The 22,639-nt window shown below is 42.5% G+C and overlaps 1 protein-coding gene across 1 annotated transcript in view; it reads left to right on the top strand.

The window, feature by feature from the left end:
- The first annotated feature begins 14,310 nt into the window (after window positions 1-14,310).
- TRIM67 (tripartite motif containing 67) overlaps window positions 14,311-22,639 on the top strand; it is a 29,994-nt gene continuing 21,665 nt past the window's right edge. The window contains exon 1 of the mRNA XM_088151150.1: window positions 14,311-15,282. Coding sequence (XP_088007276.1) covers window positions 14,335-15,282 — 948 coding nt within the window. The 5' untranslated portion in view covers window positions 14,311-14,334. The remainder of the gene's footprint in view (window positions 15,283-22,639) is intronic.

Here is a 22,639-nt window from a genome sequence, read left to right as displayed (position 1 = left end):
TAGTTCTAAAACTCACCTACAATACACGTCCACTTGCTTTTCTTTCTACTAAATTTCAAACCCTCTAGCTTTTCTAATTAACTTCTCAAGTGGCAAATTATATTCTCAATTCCTCCTTTCCTTACCTTAAAGGGACTTCTTTATTCAATGTTTTCAAAGGAAGAGAGACGTTGACAAGTTCTTTGCCAGTTTCTTATCCTTGCAATTTTTAATGAAAGAGACCATCTTTCTGCAGTTTTGGAATTTTTTTATTCCAGCACAATAAAATTTTGCATTTTTTAAAAATTGAAAATAATCAGGTGAATTTCAGGAAAAGGACTGAAGCCTTCTAGCTGAATTTTACACATGTTTATTCAGAATTAATTGCTGATGGGTTAGTGGGATAGCTCCCATTAGTAAAATCGGAGAAGACTTGGAACAGAGAGATTAACTTTCTTTGCAGAATATGAGATAAACCATGGAAATGCATGGCAAGAGGTAAAGGGGTAATATCCCCACCCCCCAAATATGATCTACCTTCCCACCTATGTTCTTCCATCTCTTCTTGAACAATGTGTTGGAGTTAAGACAAAAATGGAAATGTAATAGGAAAACATGAGCTGATTACAGATAGGCCATGCTGTCATCTGGGCCTCTAAAATTCCATGAGGCATTGCAATAGTACAATAAAAGCCCCATCTGGAAACATTTTTGGTTAGAATAAGCAACATTCCTGAACTGCAACATTATAAGAATGCAGAATATTTGACAGGGAACAATACATAACATTACTTTAAATCCACGTCATATAATAATTCATGCCATTTATTCTAAGACAGTATATCATGCAGCAAAGTTGGTGTGATTGTTAAATTATGGAGTAATTTAGATGCATGATGAAGCAATAGAAGAACAGCTTGGTGTGATTGTTAAATTATGGAGTAATTTAGATGCATGATGAAGCAATAGAAGAACAGCTTCATGTACACCAATTGCGTCCCTTCCTGGATTGGGAGGCTCTGCCCACAGTCACTCATGCCCTAGTCATCTCCAGATTGGCCTACTGTAATGCACTGAACGTGGGGTTGCCCTTGAAGAGTATCCAGAAGCTTCAACTGGTGCAGAATGCAGTGGTAAAGGCAGTTATGTGTCCTCCTAGAAGAACACATGTTACACCTCTGCTTTGCGAGCTGCATTGGCTGCTAGTTTGATTGCGGGTCCAATTCAAGGTGCTGGTTTTGACTTTAAAGCTCTTCATGGCATGGGGCCAGGTTATCTGAGGGACCGCCTCTCCCCAATCACATCAACCTGTCCCATTAGATCCATCAGGGAAGGTATGCTAAATGTTCCAAAGGCCAGGGACTTGCATTTGGTGGGTCCCAGGAGGTGGGCCTTCTCTGCTGTGGCTCCCTCCTTTTGGAACATTTTCCCCCCTAAAGTGAGGGTCACCCCTTCCCTGCTGTCATTTAGGAAGTCCCTAAATGATGGTTATGTCATCAGGCCTGGGGATTTTTGGGAACCAGAGACATTCTTAGATGGCTCCACTATGATTGATATTCTGTGCTCTCTGTAGGGGTTGTATATTTTAAAATTTTTAATTTTTAAACTTTGTGATAATGTTGTATTTTAATAATCACTTTTTTCTTTTATAAGGATTGCTTTTATTATTGATATTTATTTAATTGTTGTGCACCACCCAGAGTTGCTTTGTGTGAGATGGGCAGCTATATAAATGTGATATATAAATAAATAAATAAAATTTGCATTTGTCCCTTAACAGCTATTTAATCTGAGCCAAATCTGTTCAGATTTCATGCTTCATCCCATGTAAAGACAGCTGATGTTACTCAAGAACTGAATAAAAAACAAAATAAGGGAGATATTCTGGTGGTATTTATTTAAGAAAAAAGCAAAGTGAATAATTAATCCTTGCAACAAGGTATATAATCAGTCAACGTGTATTTACCTACCACTGACATGGATGTATGCCATAGATTATATAATGGGCACATCTCCAGTAGTGATCTTGTGCATCTGTCACCCTTTTTAATGAAAAATCCAGTAGATTATAATTTTGAAAATCATAATTGTGTTGCCATATGAATGCCTGATTTTTGATACCCTCTTTGAAAAATCACAAATGCTTAAGTATCAACATATCTCACAAAACAATTTCTATAAACAGCTTTCCCTACCTGGTTGGGATACATTAGCATCAACTCTCATTATTCCCACTTGGATTGTGAATGAGGGTAGTTGACAATCAGATGGGGAGTGCCAGTTATATAATATCAAGACCTTAGGACATTCCCTCACATGCAATGCAAGTTTTGATAGTCCCACTCATAACATCTACTGTGTAGATAACAATCTACTAGATGCTTGTTACAATCACAATGGAACAATGAGGTGACACTGTATGTACACTGCAGGGTATCATAGTCAGTACGGCAAATTCAGACCAGTAAAAAAAGCAGAATCAAAAATGGGAAAAGAAATTAAACAAGAGCAATGAAGGAGATACAACTCTGAGTAGATAGATGAAAGTCAATATAAACATTAGATTCTGTTTTGGTAATGTTTCTTCTTATTGCTGATGCATGCTAGTTAATTGAGAAAGCCAAAGAATACCAAAAAGAAGTCAATAGGTGCTTCATTGATTATAGAAAGGATTTCTACAGTGTTGATCAAGCTGTGGAAAGTGCTCAGAAAAATGGGAATCCCAGAACATCTCATTGCCCTCATGAAAAACATATACAGGTCAGGAAGCCACAATACAGAGATAATGTGGTGAAGCAGACTGGCTCCAGGTCAGCAAAGGACTGCGACAAGGCTGCATGCGCTCCCCTTATTTATTCAACCTATATGCAGAATATATATTAAGGGAAGATGGATTGGAAGAAGATGAGTGTAGTTATAAAATTGGAGGAAGAAACAACAATAACCTGCGCTATGCTGATGACACTACTGTGATAGCCGAAAATGCGAAGGATCTGCAAGCCCAGGTATTAAAAGTCAAAGAGCACAGTGAAAAAAATGGGACTAAAATTAAATATCAAGAAGACCAAACTAATGACAACAGGTAGAACAACCAGCCTTAGAATTGACAATGAAGATATCGAAGTTTTGGATAGCTTCTGCCTTTTAGAATCACCTATGAACAGTAAAGGAGCAAGCAGTCAAGAAATATGCCACAGACTAGGACTTGGTAAAACAGCCATGAAGGCCTTGAAAAAGACATTCAAATGCCGTGATGTGTCTATACTTACAAGGATCAGAATTGTGCAAGCCATGCTATTCCTTGTGACACTCTATGCAAGCAAAAGTTGGACTTTGAAGAAACAGGATAGGAAGATTATTGATACTTTTGAAGTTGGGTGTTGGCGAAGACTCCTGAGAATACCATACACTCTCTCCAATGAATACTTGTCTGGCACCAGATTTATTGTTTTCTTGGCACAAGGCTAGTACGTGTTTTTATTCTCTGTCATCCTAACCAACTAATGTCTTAATTTTAAACATAGCTCCTGCTAGATTTTTTTTTTGACTGCTGCTTTTATTGTTTAATGTTATGGATTTTAATTATTATCCTTTATTGTGTTTGGAATTTTATTTGATGTTTCTAATATTTTGTATTTGTTCACCCTGGAGAAACTTGGGTTAAAGAGTGATGTGCAAATATTAAACAGATAGAAGGAGAGAGAGAGAGAGAGAGGGAGGGAGAGAGAGAGATCCTCAACCAACTTACCTGTTACATGCTTCCTTGAACCCACTTGGGGTACATCCCAACTTTTAACAAGTAATATTAAAGGATGAAAAGCAAAGAAAATACTTGAGAAGACAAACAAACAGACTTAGCTAGAGTTGACACAGATGTAGTTAGCTATATGTAAAAATCATATAGATAACTTGAAAAGATATGTCATGTTTTTAAAACTGTTAGAACAACCTTTCAAATCCTCTCATTCCAACCTACTTGTGACAAAATATTGGCATTTGACAAAACCCTTTTCTGGCATATCAAAGCTAATTTTTCTCCTTTTGTTTCAGTCCAATGCTTTCCTTGATGGGTAATGATCTGTGATAGTGGTCTCATATAAATGATAAAACCATTGCTGATCAAGCAGAAACCTGCTAAATCCTATTTGTTATGTGAATTGCCTTAAAAATGCTACCCTAACAGCTCCTAAGTGATTTTGCAGTAAATGTTGAACGGTCACTCATGCTGGCTGGTGTGGGTCTTCCGGGCTGTGTGGCCGTGTTCTGGAAGTTTTGTTTCCTAACGTTTCACCAGCATCTGTGACCGGCATCTTCAGAGAGCAGGAGCACAGACAGGAGCAGTTCTCTCTGTGCCCAGGATGATGTGACCCTTTTGTGGGTATCTATAGAGATCTGACCCCTTCATGGATCACTGCCTTGTCGTGGCGAAGGGGCTTGCGTAACTCACTGAAGCCATGAGCTATACCGTGCAGGGCACCCAAGACGGACAGGTCATGACAGAGAGTTCTGACAAAATGTGGTCCACTGGAGAAGGAAATGGCAACCCACTCCAGTATCCTTGCCAAGAAAACCCCATGGACAATGTTAAAAGGCTAAAAGATATGATACCGGAAGATGAGCCCCTCAGGTCGGAAGGTGTCCAATATGCTACTGGGGAAGAGCGGAGGGCAATTCCAAGTAGCTCCAGAAAGAGTGAAGCGGCTGGGCCAAAGCCGAAAGGACGTTCAGCTGTGGATATATCTGGAAGCGAAAAGAAGGACCGATGCTGTAAAGAACAATATTGTATAGGTACCTGGAATGTAAGATCTATGAACCAAGGCAAGCTGGATGTGGTCAAACATGAGATGACAAGATTGAACATCGACATCTTGGGAATCAGCGAACTGAAATGGACGGGAATGGGTGAATTTAACTCGGGTGACCATTATATCTACTACTGTGGGCAAGAAACCCTTAGAAGAAATGGAGTTGCACTCATAGTCAATAAGAGAGCGGGAAAGGCAGTAATGGGGTACACCTCAAAAATGACAGAATGATCTCAGTGCGTATCCAAGGCAAACCATTCAATATCACAGTCATCCAAGTCTATGCCCCAACCACTGATGCTGAAGAAGCTGAAGGTGACCGCTTCTATGAAGACCTACAACACCTCCTAGAACTGGCACCAAAAAAAGATGTCCTTTTCATCATAGGGGATTGGAATGCTAAAGTAGGAAGTCAAGGAGTAATCGGAATAACAGGCAAGTTTGGCCTTGGAGTACAAAATGAAGCAGGGCAAAGGCTAATAGAGCTCTGTCAAGAGAACAAGCTAGTCATAACAAACACTCTTTTCCAACAACACAAGAGACAACTCTACACATGGACATCACCAGATGGTCAGTACCAAAACCAGATTGATTATATACTTTGCAGCCAAAGATGGAGAAGCTCTATACAGACAGCAAAAACAAGACCAGGAGCTGACTGTGGCTCAGATCATGAGCTTCTTACTGCAAAATTTAGGCTTAAATTGAAGAATGTAGGGAAAACCACTAGACCACTCAGATATGACTTAGATCATATTCCTTGTGAGTACACAGTGAAGGTGATGAATAGATTTAGAGGATTAGATTTGGTAAACAGAGTGCCTGAAGAACTATGGACGGAGGTCCATAACATTGTACAGGAGGCAGCAACTAAAACCATCCCAAAGAAAAAGAAATGGAAGAAAGCAAAATGACTGTCTGATGAGGCTTTACAAGTAGCTGTGGAAAGAAGGAATGCGAAAAGCAAGGGTGAAAAGGAAAGATATAAGCAACTGAATGCAGATTTCCAGAGAATAGCAAGGAGAGATAAGAAGGCCTTCTTAAATGAACAATGCAAAGAAATCAAGGAAAACAATAGAATGGGGAAGACTAGAGATCTCTACAAGAAAATTGGAGATATGAAAGGAACATTTAGTGCAAAGATGGGCATGATAAAGGACAAAAAAGGCAGGGACCTAACAGAAGCAGAAGAGATTAAGAAGAGGTGGCAAGAATACACAGAAGAACTATACAAGAAAGATCTTAATGTCCCTGATGTCCACGCTGGTGTGATCACTGACCTTGAGCCAGACATCCTAGAGAGTGAAGTCAAGTGGGCCTTAGGAAGCATTGCTAACAACAAAGCTAGTGGAGATGACAGTATTCCAGCTGAGTTATTTAAAATACTAAAAGACGATGGTGTTAAAGTGCTGCACTCAATATGCCAACAAGTTTGGAAAACGCAACAGTGGCCACAGGATGGGAAAAGGTCAGTTTACGTTCCAATTCCAAAGAAGGGCAATGCCAAAGAATGCTCAAACTATCGCACAATTGCACTCATTTCACATGCTAGCAAGGTTATGCTCAAAATCCTACAAGCTAGGCTTCAGCAATACATGAACCGAGAACTACCGGATGTACAAGCTGGGTTTCGAAGAGGCAAAGGAACTAGAGATCAAATCGCCAACATTCGCTGGATCATGGAGAAAGCATGAGAGTTCCAGAAAAACATCTACTTCTGCTTCATTGACTATGCAAAAGCCTTTGATTGTGTGGATCACAACAAACGGTGGCAAATTCTTAAAGAGATGGGAGTACCAGACCACCTTACCTGTCTCCTGAGAAATCTGTATGCGGGCCAAGAAGCAACAGTTAGAACCGGTCATGGAACAACCGATTGGTTCAAAATAGGGAAAGGTGTACGACAAGGCTGTATACTGTCACCCTGCTTATTTAACCTATATGCAGAGTACATCATGGGAAATGCCAGGCTGGAAGAATCACAAGCCAGAATTAAGATTGCAGGGAGAATCATCAACAACCTCAGATATGCAGACAATACCACCCTAATGGCAGAAAGTGAAGAAGAACTAAAGAGCCTCTTGATGAGGGTGAAAGAGGAGAGTGCGAAAGCTGGCTTGAAACTCAACATTAAAAAAACTAAGATCATGGCATCTGGACCCATCAATTCCTGGCAAATAGGAGGGGTAGAAATGGAAGCAGTAACAGACTTCATTTATTTGATGAAGATCACCGCAGACGGAGACTGCAGCCATGAAATTAAAAGACGCTTGCTCCTTGGGAGGAAAGCTATGGCAAGCCTAGATAGCATATTAAAAAGCAAAGACATCACCTTGCCGACAAAGATCCACATAGTCAAAGCTATGGTTTTTCCAGTAGTAATGTATGGCTGTGAGAGCTGGACCATAAAGAAGGCTGAGCGCCGAAGAATTGATGCCTTTGAACTGTGGTGCTGGAGAAGACTCTTGAGAGTCCCCTGGACTGCTAGGAGGTCAAACCAGTCAATCTTAAAGGAAATCAACCCTGATTGCTCATTGGAAGGATCGATAATGAAGCTCAAGCTCAGATACTTTGGTCACCTAATGCGAAGAGAGATCTCTTTGGAGAAGACCCTGGTGCTGGGAAAGATTGAAGGCAAAAGGAGAAGAGGACAACAGAGGATGAGATGGTTAGATAGCATCACTGAAGCAATGAGCATGAAACTGAGCCAACTCAGGGAGGCAGTGAAGGACAGGAAGGCCTGGCGCAATATGGTTCATGGGGTCACGAAGAGTCGGACACGACTTAACGACTAAACAACAACAATAGAGATCTGAAGGGGGGGGATTGGGTGTGTGTGGTGGGGGGGTTAGGGGGTGTGGGGGTGTGGGGGTGTTGGGGGGGTTTGGGTTAACTCTATAAATACCCACAAAAGGGTCACATCATCCTGGGCACAGAGAGAACTGCTCCTGTCTGTGCTCCTGCTCTCTGAAGATGACGGTCCCAGATGCTGGCGAAACGTTAGGAAACAAAACTTCCAGAACACGGCCACACAGCCCGGAAGACCCACACCAGCCATCATATTCTGACCATGAAAGCCTTCGACAATACAAGGTCACTCAGGCCCTTGTTATCTCCCAGATTAGACTACTGCAATGCACTCTACATGGGGCTACCCTTGAAGAGTATCCGGAAGCTTCAGCTGGTCCAGAATGCAGCTGCGTGAGCTATTTTTGGGGTCCAAAGAAGGACCCATATAACACCTTTGCTCCGTGAGCTGCATTGGGTACCGGTTTGCTTCCGGGTCCAATTCAAGGTGTTGGTTATCACCTTTAAAGCCCTACATGGCATGGGGCCAGGCTACCTGAGGGACCGCCTCGCCCCCACAATTTCAACCCGTCCCATCCGATGTCACAGAGAGGTCATGCTCCAGACTCCCTCGGCAAAAGAACTCTGAGTGGGGAGTGGGGTCCAGAAGGCAGGGCCTTCTGTGCTGTAGCCCCCATCCTTTGGAACATCTTGGCCCTGGAGGTGAGACAGGCCCCCTCATTCCCGGCCTTTCGGAGGGATTTGAAGACCTGGTTCTGCCATCTGGCCTGGGGCAGGGAGGGAGATTGTCAGAAATGGGGTTGGCTAGCCCCCTAGAGGCCTAGTGTGGCTTCCATCAGCCTCTTGGATTTATTTATTTATTTATTTCTCTTCTTTCCATCTGTGTAGATGTGTTCGTCTTTTTATAAATTTTAATTATGTATTTATTGTTTTAACTTGATGTAAACCACCCAGAGTCCCCCATTGTGGGGAGATGGGGGGGGGGATAAGTCTATGTATAAATAAATAAATAAATAAACAAACAAACAAACAAATAAATAAAGTAACTAGCAAAGAAGCATGCATATTAAATTGGTATTTGAAATTTTGTCAAAGACTGCAATAATGAGAAAAAAAATCACTTAAATTCTTGTATGAAAAAAAGAATGCAGAATGAGGAGAAATCAACTGGGGTTTAAAAATCTAAGAATCCTTTAAAAAAAATAGACTTAGTAGTTTTGTCCTTTATGTTCTTTCTTTGTATGTATCTAATCTGTGATGTGTTTGGCCTTTTGTCCAGAGGGCAGTTGTTCCTCTCCCTGGATCAGTGCTTTGATCACCAGAAAAAATGTCTCTAGGCAAGAGATCAGATCAAATTCCTGAAACAGAAAAGATGGTTCTCCAAAGAAGAGCTATACACTAAAGCATTATTTTTAATTATTTTACAACTTACGTAGTGGAAAAAAAAATAAACGTAACAAACAAAATGAAGACTGCACATTTTAGATATGACCAGGGTCAAACCCAGTTTCTCTCTTTACTTAATCCCATCAGACCCAAACTGACCCTCCCTGCTGTAGACAAAGCCCCCTGCAATCCCATCTAAACCAAAGAATAGAAGCCTCACAGAACAGCCCAAGGATAGCCTTATAAGGAAATTGCAACACAGGGAAACCCCAACCTTCCATCCACTATCAGCTGATGACCTCAACATTCTACCTCCTTAACAATGGACTTCCCCAGCTCTGCTGCCCTCCTGAAAGGCCCATTTTGCCTAACAATAGAACTTACCCCAGGTACACTGACAAGGACCTGCCTAGCTTCCCCAAACTGACCAGCCAATCAGATCCCTAGGATTTCCTGCCTTGTAGCCTTCAACTTTTATAAAAATCTTTGCTCTTCCATTGTTAGGGGCCCCTCTTTCTTCTAAAGCAGGCACCCAAGGATCATTGCAATAAACGTGGTTCTTCTCCTCAGTATTGTGCTCCTTTCTTTGGCAAAATTCCACGACACTTCTACACTTTATAATTTATAAGATAATGCCATATGGTCCAGGGAGAGAAGAACTGGAGAAAGCTAAGAAATGAAACTTTTTAAATCCTCATTAGCAAATCAGGGTGTTCAAGATCATGATATGGAATGGAAATAGTGGATTGTGCTATTGGGAAAAGATGTCATTAAATGAAACATTATTTCTGAAAAACCACCTAAAACATTTCTAGATTTAGAAAATATATAAAAGAAACAGATGTTACACAAAGAAGTCATAGGCATTTTAACTGGGCATCTATCATACATAACGCAAGCCTGCCAGATCCCATACTGAAACTCTACACTCTCACTTACTCTGCCTCAATTCTGCAATGTGCAGTTGTTCCCCTATGTGAAAGACTTCCATCTGGGGCAGGTGGTTAAGTTGCCACTACCTGCTCTTGAATGGGGAGATACCACCATTCAATCTAAAACTGTATGGGGCAGAACAGAAGATCTTCCTTCCCCAGGACTGAAGTTTCAAATTAATGACTCCATTTTTCCCTTTTAGCCCAGGAGGAAAAAAAAAAAACCTTCACAGGAGAAAAAAAAATCCTTCAGCCTGGTTCTCCCAATTTGGAATCCACTCCTTGCTTCTCGCTGGAATAAAAAAGGTTTGCATTTAAACTTTTCTTAGTCTGAATTCTTTGGATTCAGGGGCTTCTTTTTCCATTCAGCTTTACCTTAACTCATTTGTAAAATGTAGAGATTCAAGCTTCAGCCAATTAATTGGTCTGCTTAATGAGCATCAGCTTATATTTGAGCACATCTTAAAACTTTACCTTTAATTAATCAGTGACATGGACAATGAGAAATGGTTCCAGAGCATGAAGCACCATTTTCTGTATCACAGGGTGCCCAGGAAAATTGCTTCTCCTATCTGATTGATTGTGTTCTGTGCACACTTTTTGCTATGTTGGTGTAGGTAGAATGAAGGAAGAAATGACAATCTTTACCGCGGCATCAGGCTGAGAGCATTTTCCTGGCCAACTGCAAGCAACTTTGCTTTAGGCCAGAAGACCATTCCTGTTCCTTGGCATTATTAATGTCTGTTCTGCCTCTGAAGCAAGACAGCAGGACGGTAATCCTTCACTTCTACAAGGAATGATAACTATGAATAATTGTGAATCCATCGCCCAAAGGGGAGAATTTCTTTTTCACTATCTCACACTACTTCCATTGCAACTCATTTTGCTAAGTGACAGTGTCTGGAATTCACCTGACACAGGTATCCCTGAGAATTCAACAAGCAACTTAAAATATTCAAGAGACTGCATTGTGTTAAGTTGCTCTACCCTTAGCTGTCATCTGCAATGGCTTAAATGTATAACACTGACCTTTCAGACATCTGGAAAGTGCCTCAAATAAAGAACATAGGCATAAAATATAGATTAAAATTTCTGACAGCATGAGAGCTTTTTCCCCCCAAAATGCATTAATTATGTCGTAAGTTCTATTTCTAGTGTCATTAAAATATGAATACATACTTTAAGCTATCCCTGGATTTATTGCAGGATGAGACAAACATATGAAAATATCTACATCTTATTATTTGTCTGCTAGTCCACTTTTTTTGGAATATCACTTTTTTCTGAAAAAAGATTTCTTGTTTTTGATCTCATGTTAACAACATTGCCTACAGATGCCCATGCTAAGAACATAACATCTAGGAAAATATGCCTCGGTGCCTGATTATCTGCAGGACTTCATATCCCCACTAGAATCAGCCAAACCACATGCCAAAAGAAGCATCTAATTGTCTGCCATTTTGGGGGGGCAGAGGGGGGCAAACCTGGAAGTGTTTTTTGTTTTGTTTTTTTGTGATGAGGTCAACTCTCTGGAATGATCTCCTGATAGAAAAAACTAAAGGCTTGTTTTTCCTGAGGGTTTTAGGGGCATGATCTCATGTTTTGTTTGGGTTTTATCTATCTTAAGCTTTTTATATTTTATTTTGTTTTTAGCCACCAAGTCTTATGATTGCAACAGCAGACAAATTTGATTAATAAATAAACAAACAAATAAATAAACAAGGTGAAGAAATACCACTTTTTTGTGCTTGCTTCCCAAAGTATGTCATGAAACTCTCTTTGCCCTTCCAATGGGTGGATGCCAATGATACACCCTTCCCATGGGTGATATGCTGATTTTTCTTAGATATTAGCAGGAACCTGAGGCATCCTGTTTTATTATTTGTTATATGTTGAAATTCTTGTTGATTGTATGGTAGAGAAATTGATTTTTTTAGATGCATGAGTGCTTAATTTCATTCTTGGAGGAGAACCTTGATCAGGGAACCCATGGACATTGAGTCAGAACAGTTTATGGTTGTAGAGATTCCTGAATTCTCTTCTGAATATAACCTTTGGAGCACTGGAGTGATGCAGAATTAATATGGTGAGGATGGAAACTGCAGTATGTGCATAATTAATTTTCGACACATTCTTAAAGATTTTAGGAGAATGCCCCATTTCTTTTTCATTGCCGTGCTCATAGTGATGTGCCAGAAAAAGAGGGTAGTGAAGGCCATGTTCTGAAAAGACCATACTTAAGTATAAACGGTTAAGATTCCAGATTGAAATTAATTGTTTTCTGGGCTGAAGCACAGTGATTACTTTCAGTCCTAACTTTCAAGGCTTTGGTCTTGAAGGCAGATATGAAATTTATTAGTAACCAACCAAACAAGTGTTGCTTCATACATGGAATATAACTTGATAATATCCAGACGGAAGAAGAACAAATGCTACAGAAAAGCAGTATTTTGTGTTTACAACAGCAGTATACTTCATTCTGATTTTATGCTGTTTCTTCCTCTTTTGGTTCTGCTTTTGTTTTTAATACATGAATATTTAAAACACTACATAAAAATCCTACACTATCTTTTACTGATAAGAGTTTCAAATAGCATATCTAATTTATTTTCCATGCCGTTAACATTTGGGTTGCAGTACCTCTATAGTCTCTCTAAAGTTAAAACAAACAATGGCTCTTTTAACTGCATTAAAAAAAAAAAGACTAACAGTCCATTTCTCCTTCTTTCAAAACATATGTAAACGAAAGGAAAAACAGATGGGGTTTACCACTGTGAGAGCTTTCTGGTAATAATTATTATTTCCAACTCACACACATTCAGCTGTCAACTCTGATTTATTTTTGAAGCAAATCTGGATTTGGTTGCCAGTGATGTGCTTCATTTCTGTTTCCTACATTGTGTATGATTGTGTGTGTGAAATGCCATCATCCAATCACCATTCAGTCTGTGTGCCACCTATAATAAAGAAAAAAGCCACATTTCTATTTCATTCTTTTAGCTAAAGGGCCTGATTTTGTGATCTGAATTGGTGCTTCAGTACAATAAGAGACCTGAAAAACCAAAATAATTATGTTGAGGCTTCGTTGTAGCTTTTCCAGCTTATTCATTTAGAACATACTCTCCTTTCCTCTGGGGAGAAGGAAGCTAATACAGATAAAGAATCCCCCCCCCCCAGCATCCTCAATCTGGACTATAAGTAATGGATTTTTAAGGCATAAACATAAGGTATAAAGACATCTCCCTTTAAATAAAACTTGCTCTTCCTTCTCAGTCATATAGCAAGTGCTCATCCATTTGCTGGAAAAAACTGCTCCCGCCCCTTTTACGATATTCTCCCCCCCCCTTGTCCCCCCCCCCCCTGCAATGGAAATTCAAGCAAGTGGATTACCATACGAACGGTACAGTAAACACCAAGGGCAAGGAAATTCCTTTGCAAGAAACAATAGTCGGCTCGTCTTCCATGTCTTTGGCCGCCACCATCAGGCAAGGTCAGTCCCGCTGCGGCAGCAGCTGCGGAGACTAGAAAAAACGTCCCCCCCGCCCTCCCTTCTTGCTTGGAGCGCGGCAGCTGCAACGCCAGGCAGGCTGATCCGGCCATTGCCGCTGCCGAACTCAACCTAAAGGAGTCGTCCATCCGCCTCTCCCTGCTGAACCGCGCAAGTGGAACGCCGCCGAAAACGCTGTCCACCCACGCCACGGTGCTGAACTCGACGCCCTCTGTGCCACGGGGAGCTGTCCAACACCTGCTGGGTGCTGAAACCGGATTCCTTTCCGACATTCTTCTGGGGAGAAGAATAGACAGGGGCGTAAGTAGAGCTCTCTGGGCCCCAAGGCAAACCTCTCAGACGGGCCCAACAACCTAACAATGGGAAGCAAGCCTATTCTGGTGCCCAGGCCTTGCATCACATAAGATGCAAGAAACAGCAGCGGCGGCAGCGGCGGTGGCTCGAGGCATTCTTGTGGAAAGGGGCGGGGGGTGGGGCAATCGATGCCAACGAGATCTGGGCTGCAAAAATCTGGACAACCACTAGATGACAGCAAAGAAATGCAGCTTTCTACGTACCTTTTTGCTGCCATCTAGTGGTCGCCCTAATCAGCGCGCACTGAGGCTGTTCGCCACGCTCGCCTGCAAAGCGCTTTCACCTGCCGTGCCGCCCCCACCCATCGTGCCGCCCCAAGCAAATGCCTGAGCTCCTTTATGGGCACGCGCTGGCCCTGCAGCGGACCACAGAGGCTCTCCGGGCCGCCACCCCTGCCTCGACTGTGTATGCACCACTGAAAGCAGAGAAGGGCTGCGCGGTGGAATATGGGTCGAAAAGGTGGCGGGAAGAGCAGCGAGAAGCCTGACCATAGCTCGCCGCCTTCGTGTTGATCGCTTCCATCCGCCCCTCTCTGCTGTCTGGACACAAAGCAGCTGCAGCTATGGAAGAAGAGCTGAAATGCCCCGTCTGCGGTTCGCTCTTCCGGGAGCCCATCATCTTGCCCTGTTCGCACAATGTCTGCCTGCCCTGCGCCCGCACCATCGCTGTGCAGACGCCGGAGTCCGAGCAGCATCTGCCCACCATGCTGCACCCCCGAGGCCCTGCGGCAGTGCCAGTGCCAGTGCCAGGTACCGGAGCTACAAGCGGGCCGGCCTCTCTGGACTATGAGTGTGGCGCTGGCGGAAGCAGCGGGACCGCTGGCGGCGGTGGCGGGGACCACGCCGACAAGGTGAGCTTGCACAGCGAGACGGACAGCGGCTACGGCTCCTACACCCCGAGCCTGAAGTCCCCTAACGGGGTGCGGGTTTTGCCCTTGGTACCGCCGCCTCCGGGGTTGGCGGCCGCGGCGGCCGCGGCGGGCCCCCGCGGGAGCGGAACCAGCTCCTCGCTCACCTGCCCGCAGTGCCATCGCAGCGCTTCCCTGGATCCTCGGGGCCTGCGCGGCTTCCAGCGCAATCGCCTCTTGGAAGCCATCGTGCAGCGCTACCAGCAGAGCCGGGCCGCAGCCTCGGCCACGGCCAAGTGCCAGCTGTGCGACCGCAGTCCTCCGGAGGCGGCCGCGGTGCTGTGCGAACAGTGCGAGGTGCTCTACTGCTCGGCTTGCCAGGTCAAATGTCACCCGTCCCGCGGGCCCTTCGCCAAGCACCGCTTGGTTCCTCCGCCCAGCCAGCAACAGAGCGCCCCCAGCGGCGCGGGCGGGGCGTGCGGCGGAGGAAGCAAAGGCCCGGGAGCTGCCCGCAAGTCACCAACGTGCGCGGACCATGAGCTGGAGAACTACAGCATGTACTGTGTGACCTGCCGGACCCCCGTCTGTTATCAGTGTCTGGAAGAAGGGAAACACTCCAAGCACGAGGTGAAGGCCTTGGGAGCCATGTGGAAACAGCACAAGGTAAGCCTTGCCCACTGCCTTCCTGCCCTGCCTCACCTACTGGCGAAGGCTGTGGCGCGTGACCCCAGCCTCCGCCAAACGAGGACACGGGCACCCCTCTGCTGCTGGTGGTTACTTCCTAAGGGGGAATAGCTGCCTCCTAAAACTTTCCTGGGAATCGTGATTGCAGATAAGAGTCACAATGCTGATCAGTGGAAGAAAAGGCAGACATGATAAGGGCTCCAGAGAGTGTCTCTGAGGAAGTGCAGAGTTCATATCCAATGTCATGCTGGGAAGGATGAAAGCGGGGTCACTGTTGCATTCTGTGCAGTTTCCAGGCTGAGTTTAGCTTTGGTGCTTCTCCTTTTAGAAAAGTTCTACCTTTTTAGTAAAAAGCGAAAGAGTTACATGATCTGAAGAGAAAGCAGAGAATTTTAAACAACTCTCTTTATGAATATATTCATACATAAGGTGTATTCAGGGATAAATTGTCTGATTTTGAATGGGCATCCTTAACACTCTCCCATTTTTTAATGATTAGATGCTTATACAGTTCTTTACAATCTCTCTTGTGCTTGTCTTAGCAACAGAACTTATTTACCTTTTAAAGGAGTGACTTAATGAGTGTTGAAAATTACTTCAGTATCAGGACCACCTGCCTCAACAGCCCTCACTCATCTCCTGAGCCATCTGTCACAAAGGTGGATGGTTTGGCTTTTCCCTGAGCAAAGTTCTCACAGCAGCTTCAGAGCCACCAATTTCTTGAAGAAGGTAGTCCTCATTTAGTGACCACAATTGGGACCAGCAACTTGGTTGTTAACTAAAGCAGTTGCTAAGTGAAACTGCAACTATGCTTATGATCTTACTTCAGCATTCCTTTGCTTTACAGATCTGCAAAGGTTGTAAATGTGAGGATTGGTTGTAAAGTCGCTTTTTCATCACTGTTGTAACTGCAAAGGGTTGCTAAATGAGGCAGTCGCTAAACGAGGACTACCTGTAGCACTAGTGACCCTTGTGAGCCAAAGACTCAGGCCACTGTGAATAGTGATTCTTTGGGGTTTGGGGAAGAGACATTCTGAGCAAAGCTTTGTGAGAAAGAAGTTTGCAACCAATCGCCCTAGAGATTTTTCAACATTTTGTTTAAAATAATAAGTTGATTAAAACAATCTTGATTTTGCATCCAAAATGCCATATCAAGCAGCTTACAGAAATAAAGATTAAATTATAAACAAAAACACAATTAAACATCAGTAAAAAGAAACAAACAGCAGCCAATTAAAACTGACTGTAGCAAACACTTTCCCGTTTGAATACAAGTGTTTTTGCCTGCTGGCAGACATAGAAAAGAAGAAACCAGTCTGGCCTTCCTTAGCAGGTAATTCCAAAGTTTGGATCAGCCATGGAAAAGGCACATTTTCATGTTCCGTCCAAGCATACCACTCTGATGATAGTAAGACCAAGGAAAAGGCTCTTCCCCAAAATACTAATACTTAGGTGGACTCCCATATTTCTATGCAAGAATAGGGTTTTTCAAATAACGCATAGTCATATACAGGTCAGAATCTTGTACATGGAAACAGATTGGTCACCAGTGAACCTTTGTAGAAGGAATCACATGCTCCCTGTGATCAGTCCCACATTCAAGATGTGTTTTTGAATGAAAGGTGGATCTCTTATCTGAAATCACAAATAATCATGAATTGAGTAAAGAACTGGAAATGAGATCATTTGCCCATAACCATGTTCCTTTTTGCTTCCCTGTTATTTTCTGTTTGTTACTAAAATTCAGGAGCACTTAACCATTTGCGGCAAATGATTTTAGGTTATGACAATAAATTAAAAGTATGTTATTCATAGATGGAGTTCTAGAATGATGTTCATATGTTTTATATTAAATGCAACTACGCTAGCCTTACTCTTAAGCAGATCTTGAGATTGACTTGAAAACCAATTAAGCCCATTTGCCCTTGCTGGGAAGGAAGATTATTGATGATTCACTTTGTACTTCAGTGAAATGTTTTTGATTGCTAAATAATATATGCTTTATACCATGTGCATCCCTCAGGGGATTAGATCAGCTCCTTTATTCAGATGGATTGGCTTGACTCTGCATACCCACCCAGATACATGCACACCACGTGGGAGTCTCCTTTTACCTGAAAAACTAACATGTCTGAAAGAAAGCAGTTAAAGTGGTCATTCTTCTATGGCTAACTTTGCTTAGGGAGATTTTTTTTAACATGCCGTGCAATAAAAAAAAATGTTCTCAACAGAGTTCCAGTAGCGAGTCAGGGCTCCCACCTTTTCAGTCTGTCGTGACAACCCAGCATCTATTTCCTTGTCCGGGGTGTGCCCGTATGCAGCCTATTCCCTCATCCACACTATTATCCTAGCAATACTTTTCTATCCTCCCTGCATAAAAATAAAAAGAAATTTGTATTTTCTTCAACTCCAAAAAACTACTGAGAGGTTTTTCAGATGGAGGTATAGCTTCACTTGGTAGGGCAAGGTGAACCCCCTTAGTGGGTCACAGGGCTTTGCTATGGGAGAACTGACCCTGAGACACTGTGACCTATCCTTGTGCCAGGAGCATGGGATCAGGAGCAGGATAATGCCAACTCAAGGCTTTAGTGCAGTGTTTCTCAACCTCGGCAACTTTAAGATGTGTGGACTTGGACTCCCAGAATTCCCCAGCCAGCCATGCTGGCTGGGGAATTCTGGGAGTCCAAGTCCACTCATCTTAAAGTTGCCGAGGTTGAGAAATATTGCCTTAGTGAATGTTGCTTCAGAATGGAAATGTATCATTGAGGGCTGTCTGGCTCCCCTTTTGAAGGGACTCTTGGCTCAGTTCATCTCCCAACTCCGAGGGTTTTGCTGGAATTGTTAGGAAAATTGCCAGGATGCCAACATTTGGAAATTGAGAGGAATTTGCAGCCGTACCAGTGGGAAGGCTTTGAAGGGATTAAGCCATGCATTTATGTTTGCAACTGTCCCCTTCCCGTTGCACAGCTTCTCCTCCAATTGCCTTTGAGATTGTATTGCAAAAGAAGAAGGGAGAAATGTTCAGCCATACATGCACATGAATTATGGGCTGGGGGAAAGCTAGCAATGTATTTTCTTTTCCGCTTGGGAAGAGGACAAGGGACTATTTGTAATTAGGCACAGAGCTAGGGAAATCTAAGAGGGGCAGACGAAGTCGCTCAGTTATTGTCAGGCTGAAAAGGATAGCTCGTGAGCGCTGATTGGCTGGCTGTTCTCTGGGCACAGCTATTGGCCCTAAAGGGCAAACCCTGATTGGTTGACCATTTCCTGCAAGCTCCAGACTCGCAAACATAAAAGCGTTGCTGTGCTAATAGCATTTTGATTGCCTGAATAAATGTACAAATCAATCAGGACTGCCCAGATCAATCTCAGGTTCATTTGGAATGGGATTGAAAAAGGAGGAGAGATGGAAAATCTGGTTGTTTGGAAGAATTCAAAGACAGATATATGGGATCTCCACCAACAGTCCCATCAGTGAGTGGAAAACAGAATGCAGCTTTACAACAAAACAAGTCATCCATCTAATTAACTCAGCATTGTCTGTATAGGTTGTTAGCAGCTCTCCAGAATTTCAGATGTCTTTTCCAGCCTCGTGAGGAGGTCAGGCATTATGTTTGGGACTTTATCCATTGCAAGGCATATGCTTTTTAGAAGCTACAGTCCTGGACTACAGCTGTGTGCTTGCACTATTTATTCTAATAAAAATATATTCATTTTGTGATACAGCAGTGTTGTTGTTTTTTTAATGCAGAATTAAATCAGGTAAGCATAGCATTATTTAAGTAGAATTTCACCAGAATGCTCTGTGGTATGAATTCAGGGATTAATAGTGGAAAATATTCCTTTTGTTCCTAAAAAATGTTAAATCATTTGGTTTTAATACACCAGAATGATTGATACGGGATGAAAAGCTCATCCTATAAATCAGAAAGCCCTAATTCAACTTCCATCTGTCATAAACTCACCAACCATGAATAATCTACTATTTATAGTCTAACTTGCCCTCTCCTCCCATAATGCAGGAATAATAATCTTGACCTATTTACAGGGTTATTGTAAAAATTACTGAGCAAATGAACATGGAGTACTCTGAATGCTTGAAAGTGCAACATTACCGTGTTATAGGAGTGCATGAATGGTATTTGTGGAATACACCTTCCATCAGATTTGATCATTAGCCATTCTGGCTAAGGTTTATGGGAGCTGGAATCCTCCTCTGTTGTAAGAGATGGGAAAGCTCCATTTACTCCTTTTTTCTTTCTCAGATTCCATTTGGTTGGAGATCAGATGCCTAGTCATTAATTATATTAGTTATCCCTATAAATACCTATTCCCCTGGAATACTATGATGACAAATGCAATTGGAAGTGGATCAGTATATACATACAAAGCAAAGGTGCGCTATGCATGGTTAAAATAGAGTGACCTGTTAATCAAATATTTAAAGGTATTCTAGAGTAAATAGCATTTGAGAAAAATATGAACAATTTAAATTACATTTGAAGTAGTGGTTGTTAAAAGCAATTTGTCACAAAGTGCTTTAACAGAAGCAGCATTTCAAATTATCCCTTCATTTTAATGACATAATTAAATGTAAGGACTGGGTTCACCCAGCACATTCAAAGCTTGCAGTTTTACCTGAGTGGTTTTTGAGCTTGTGGATTTTGAGGAAGTGGACAAGGTCTTTTGTAAAGTCAGGTCTGTAACCTCTTGGCTGGATCTTTGCCCTACCTAGGTTGTCCTGGACCAGTGTTTCTCAACCTTGGGAACTTTAAGATGTGTGGCTGGGGAATTTGGGAGTTGAAGTCCATGCATCTTAAAGTTCCCAAGGTTGAGAAACACTGTCCTAGACAGCCAGGGAAGTGACAAAGAGATAGGCAATAATCAATTCTGCCTTGTGGGAGGGAGAAGTCTGATGATCTTGAAAGAGGTGTTGGCCTACTTGTGTTAATCCCTTCAAGACTGGCAAATGCAACTCAGAAACTTGGATTTCTGGGATGAACTTTTGGGGGGAGGTGATAGAAAAAGTGGTAGCATGGCAACCACAAAGGACTCTGGAAGACATCAGTTATCTGGATCTTTGGCAGTCATGTTTCAAGCATTGGCATAAGATAGAAACGACATTGATCTTTCTCATGGATGACCTTGAGACCATCATCCTTCACCTGTTAGCTCTCTTAGCAGGCTTCATATCAGCCCAGCAAGGTAGACCACACTAAGAAACCAATGCTATATAGATCAGAACTACTTTCATTGTAACATCTGTAGTAACAGAATCTTGCAATTCTGAATGTGCTTCCCCCTTCCTCACTTAATCTTTGTGTGAACTAGGGAGGGGCTTGTCTGAGACATTTTCTCACATCATTTTCTTGGCCCAGGATCAAGCCCTTCGTATCTGGCTCTTGCCTTGGTAGTGGCTCTTCCTCCTGTCTTTCAAGGCCATTCCCACTGCTCTCTACACTTCAGTATTGTTTGTCACAATATCCTTCTGGAATGCTTGCAAGGGTTGAGAGTTGGAGGCACCATTCTGGCAGGGGGTCTACTCCTTCCTGAACAGAGGTTTCTAGTTGATGATTCTAAGGAAGGAGAAGATAAGCTATTGGATGTTCCAGTATAAGGTGCCTCAAGGCTTGATTCTCTCTTGCATTTAATTGAATCTTAACATGAAGCCACTGGGTGAGGTCTGGGGTGAGATATCATCAATGCGCAGCACCAGCCATATGGCAAATGCAGTGGAAGTCCTGATCCAGTGTATCAGGACATGGATGGGGAGAAACCGGTTCAGATTCAACCTAAGCAAGACAAAGTGACTGTTAATTCAGAAACCACATGACTCCAGGATTGTGCCAACTTTGAAATATAGATGGGATTGTGCTTTTACCAAGAGCAGGCTGACAACTTTCAGGTCCTCCTGAACTCACAACTCTTGGTCGTGGAGCAAATGGAGGCCGTGAACAGGAAGGCTTTTACTCATTTTTGGCTGGTGCACCAAATGCAAACTCTTCTGGAGTGGATGCACTGAAGATAGTAACTCACAACCTTAACACCTCTTGATTAAATTATAACTCACTCTACATGAGGTTGCCTTTAACACCACCTGGAAACTTCAGGCGGTACAAAATCTGGCTGCATGTGTGGTGACAGAGCAGTTGTGCTAATGCTTTGTAATACCGCTGCTACGGGGGGTGCCTTGGGTGTTAGCTTGTTTCCAGCTGCAGTTTACGGTATTGGCCATTACCTGTAACGCTTTGCATGGCTTGGGGCCTGAATATCTTCAGGAACACCTGTTCTAGGTAGAATCTGCCTGTGTAGCACTTGCAAACAAGAGTACCTCCTGGGAGTCCCCAGTATTGGGAGATCCAAAGAGGGGGAACTTGGAGCGGGAATTTCTCTGCTGGGGCTCCTCTCCTATGGAATAGTCTTCCTCTGAAAGCAAGAACAGTCCCTTCCCTTGAAGTATTCTGGAAGTTCAAGAAAACCTGGTTATTCAAGAAGGCCCTTGGAGACCACACTGGTTTAAAGTGATGCTGTAAATAAATGACAATAGATGATGATGATGATGACGATGTTGATGATGATGATTTTAAAATTACCACTGTGGTGTTTTAGTCTGTTGATTTTTATGATATATATATGCTGAATTACAAACTGCTTACAATCATCTGCAATTGAAGTTTAATAAAGTTGCATCAATAAATCAGTAAACAAAAATAGAATAGTTAACCTGAATTTTACAGAGCTATGCCCAAGCAAATAAACTTGCTTAATTTAATAACCTGACAATATAGTTGGATTTCCACCACTAACCATCAAATCTGATTTTATTTTAGTTTACCAAACTGTATGAACCCATCCAAAGAGAAAATCAGTATAACGCATAGATTTGTCTTCTTTTTGCCTCTGAGAAAAATAGACATACAATTAACTAATTTTTGTGATAATAGTGATTATCTGGTGTTCCTGCAAGTATTAATTATCCTTGTACAATATACTTGGAATAGTTTACTGTGTTGTCAAAGAACCAACAGCACTCTCACCAAATGCTATGTTTCAAATAAACTGCATATTAAAGTCACATGTGTAAAACTCGCAGCATTCTGAATGCATGGTGTTCTTCTCCATCACTGACAGGCTCTCCAGCTTGACTGTAGTGGCTGGGACATAACTGGAAAGAGCCATGTGTTGATCTGGGCTGTACATTTCATCAGCGTTTATGGATATTTGGCCTGGAGGTGGGAGGTAGTGGTAAATATTTACCTAAGCATATGCTAGCAGCAACTGTTTTGCAGATGGATTCGCCTTCTGCCCATAAATGTGGAAGTGCTTCTTCTTGAAC

The sequence above is a fragment of the Python bivittatus genome, unplaced genomic scaffold (genome assembly GCF_059951505.1).
Source record: "Python bivittatus isolate LINGU-HERP-01145 unplaced genomic scaffold, Pbiv_v1 ctg000020_np1212, whole genome shotgun sequence".
Lineage (NCBI taxonomy): Eukaryota > Metazoa > Chordata > Lepidosauria > Squamata > Pythonidae > Python > Python bivittatus.
The sequence above is the reverse complement of the archived record's forward strand: the minus strand, read 5'-3'. Positions and strand labels throughout refer to the sequence as shown.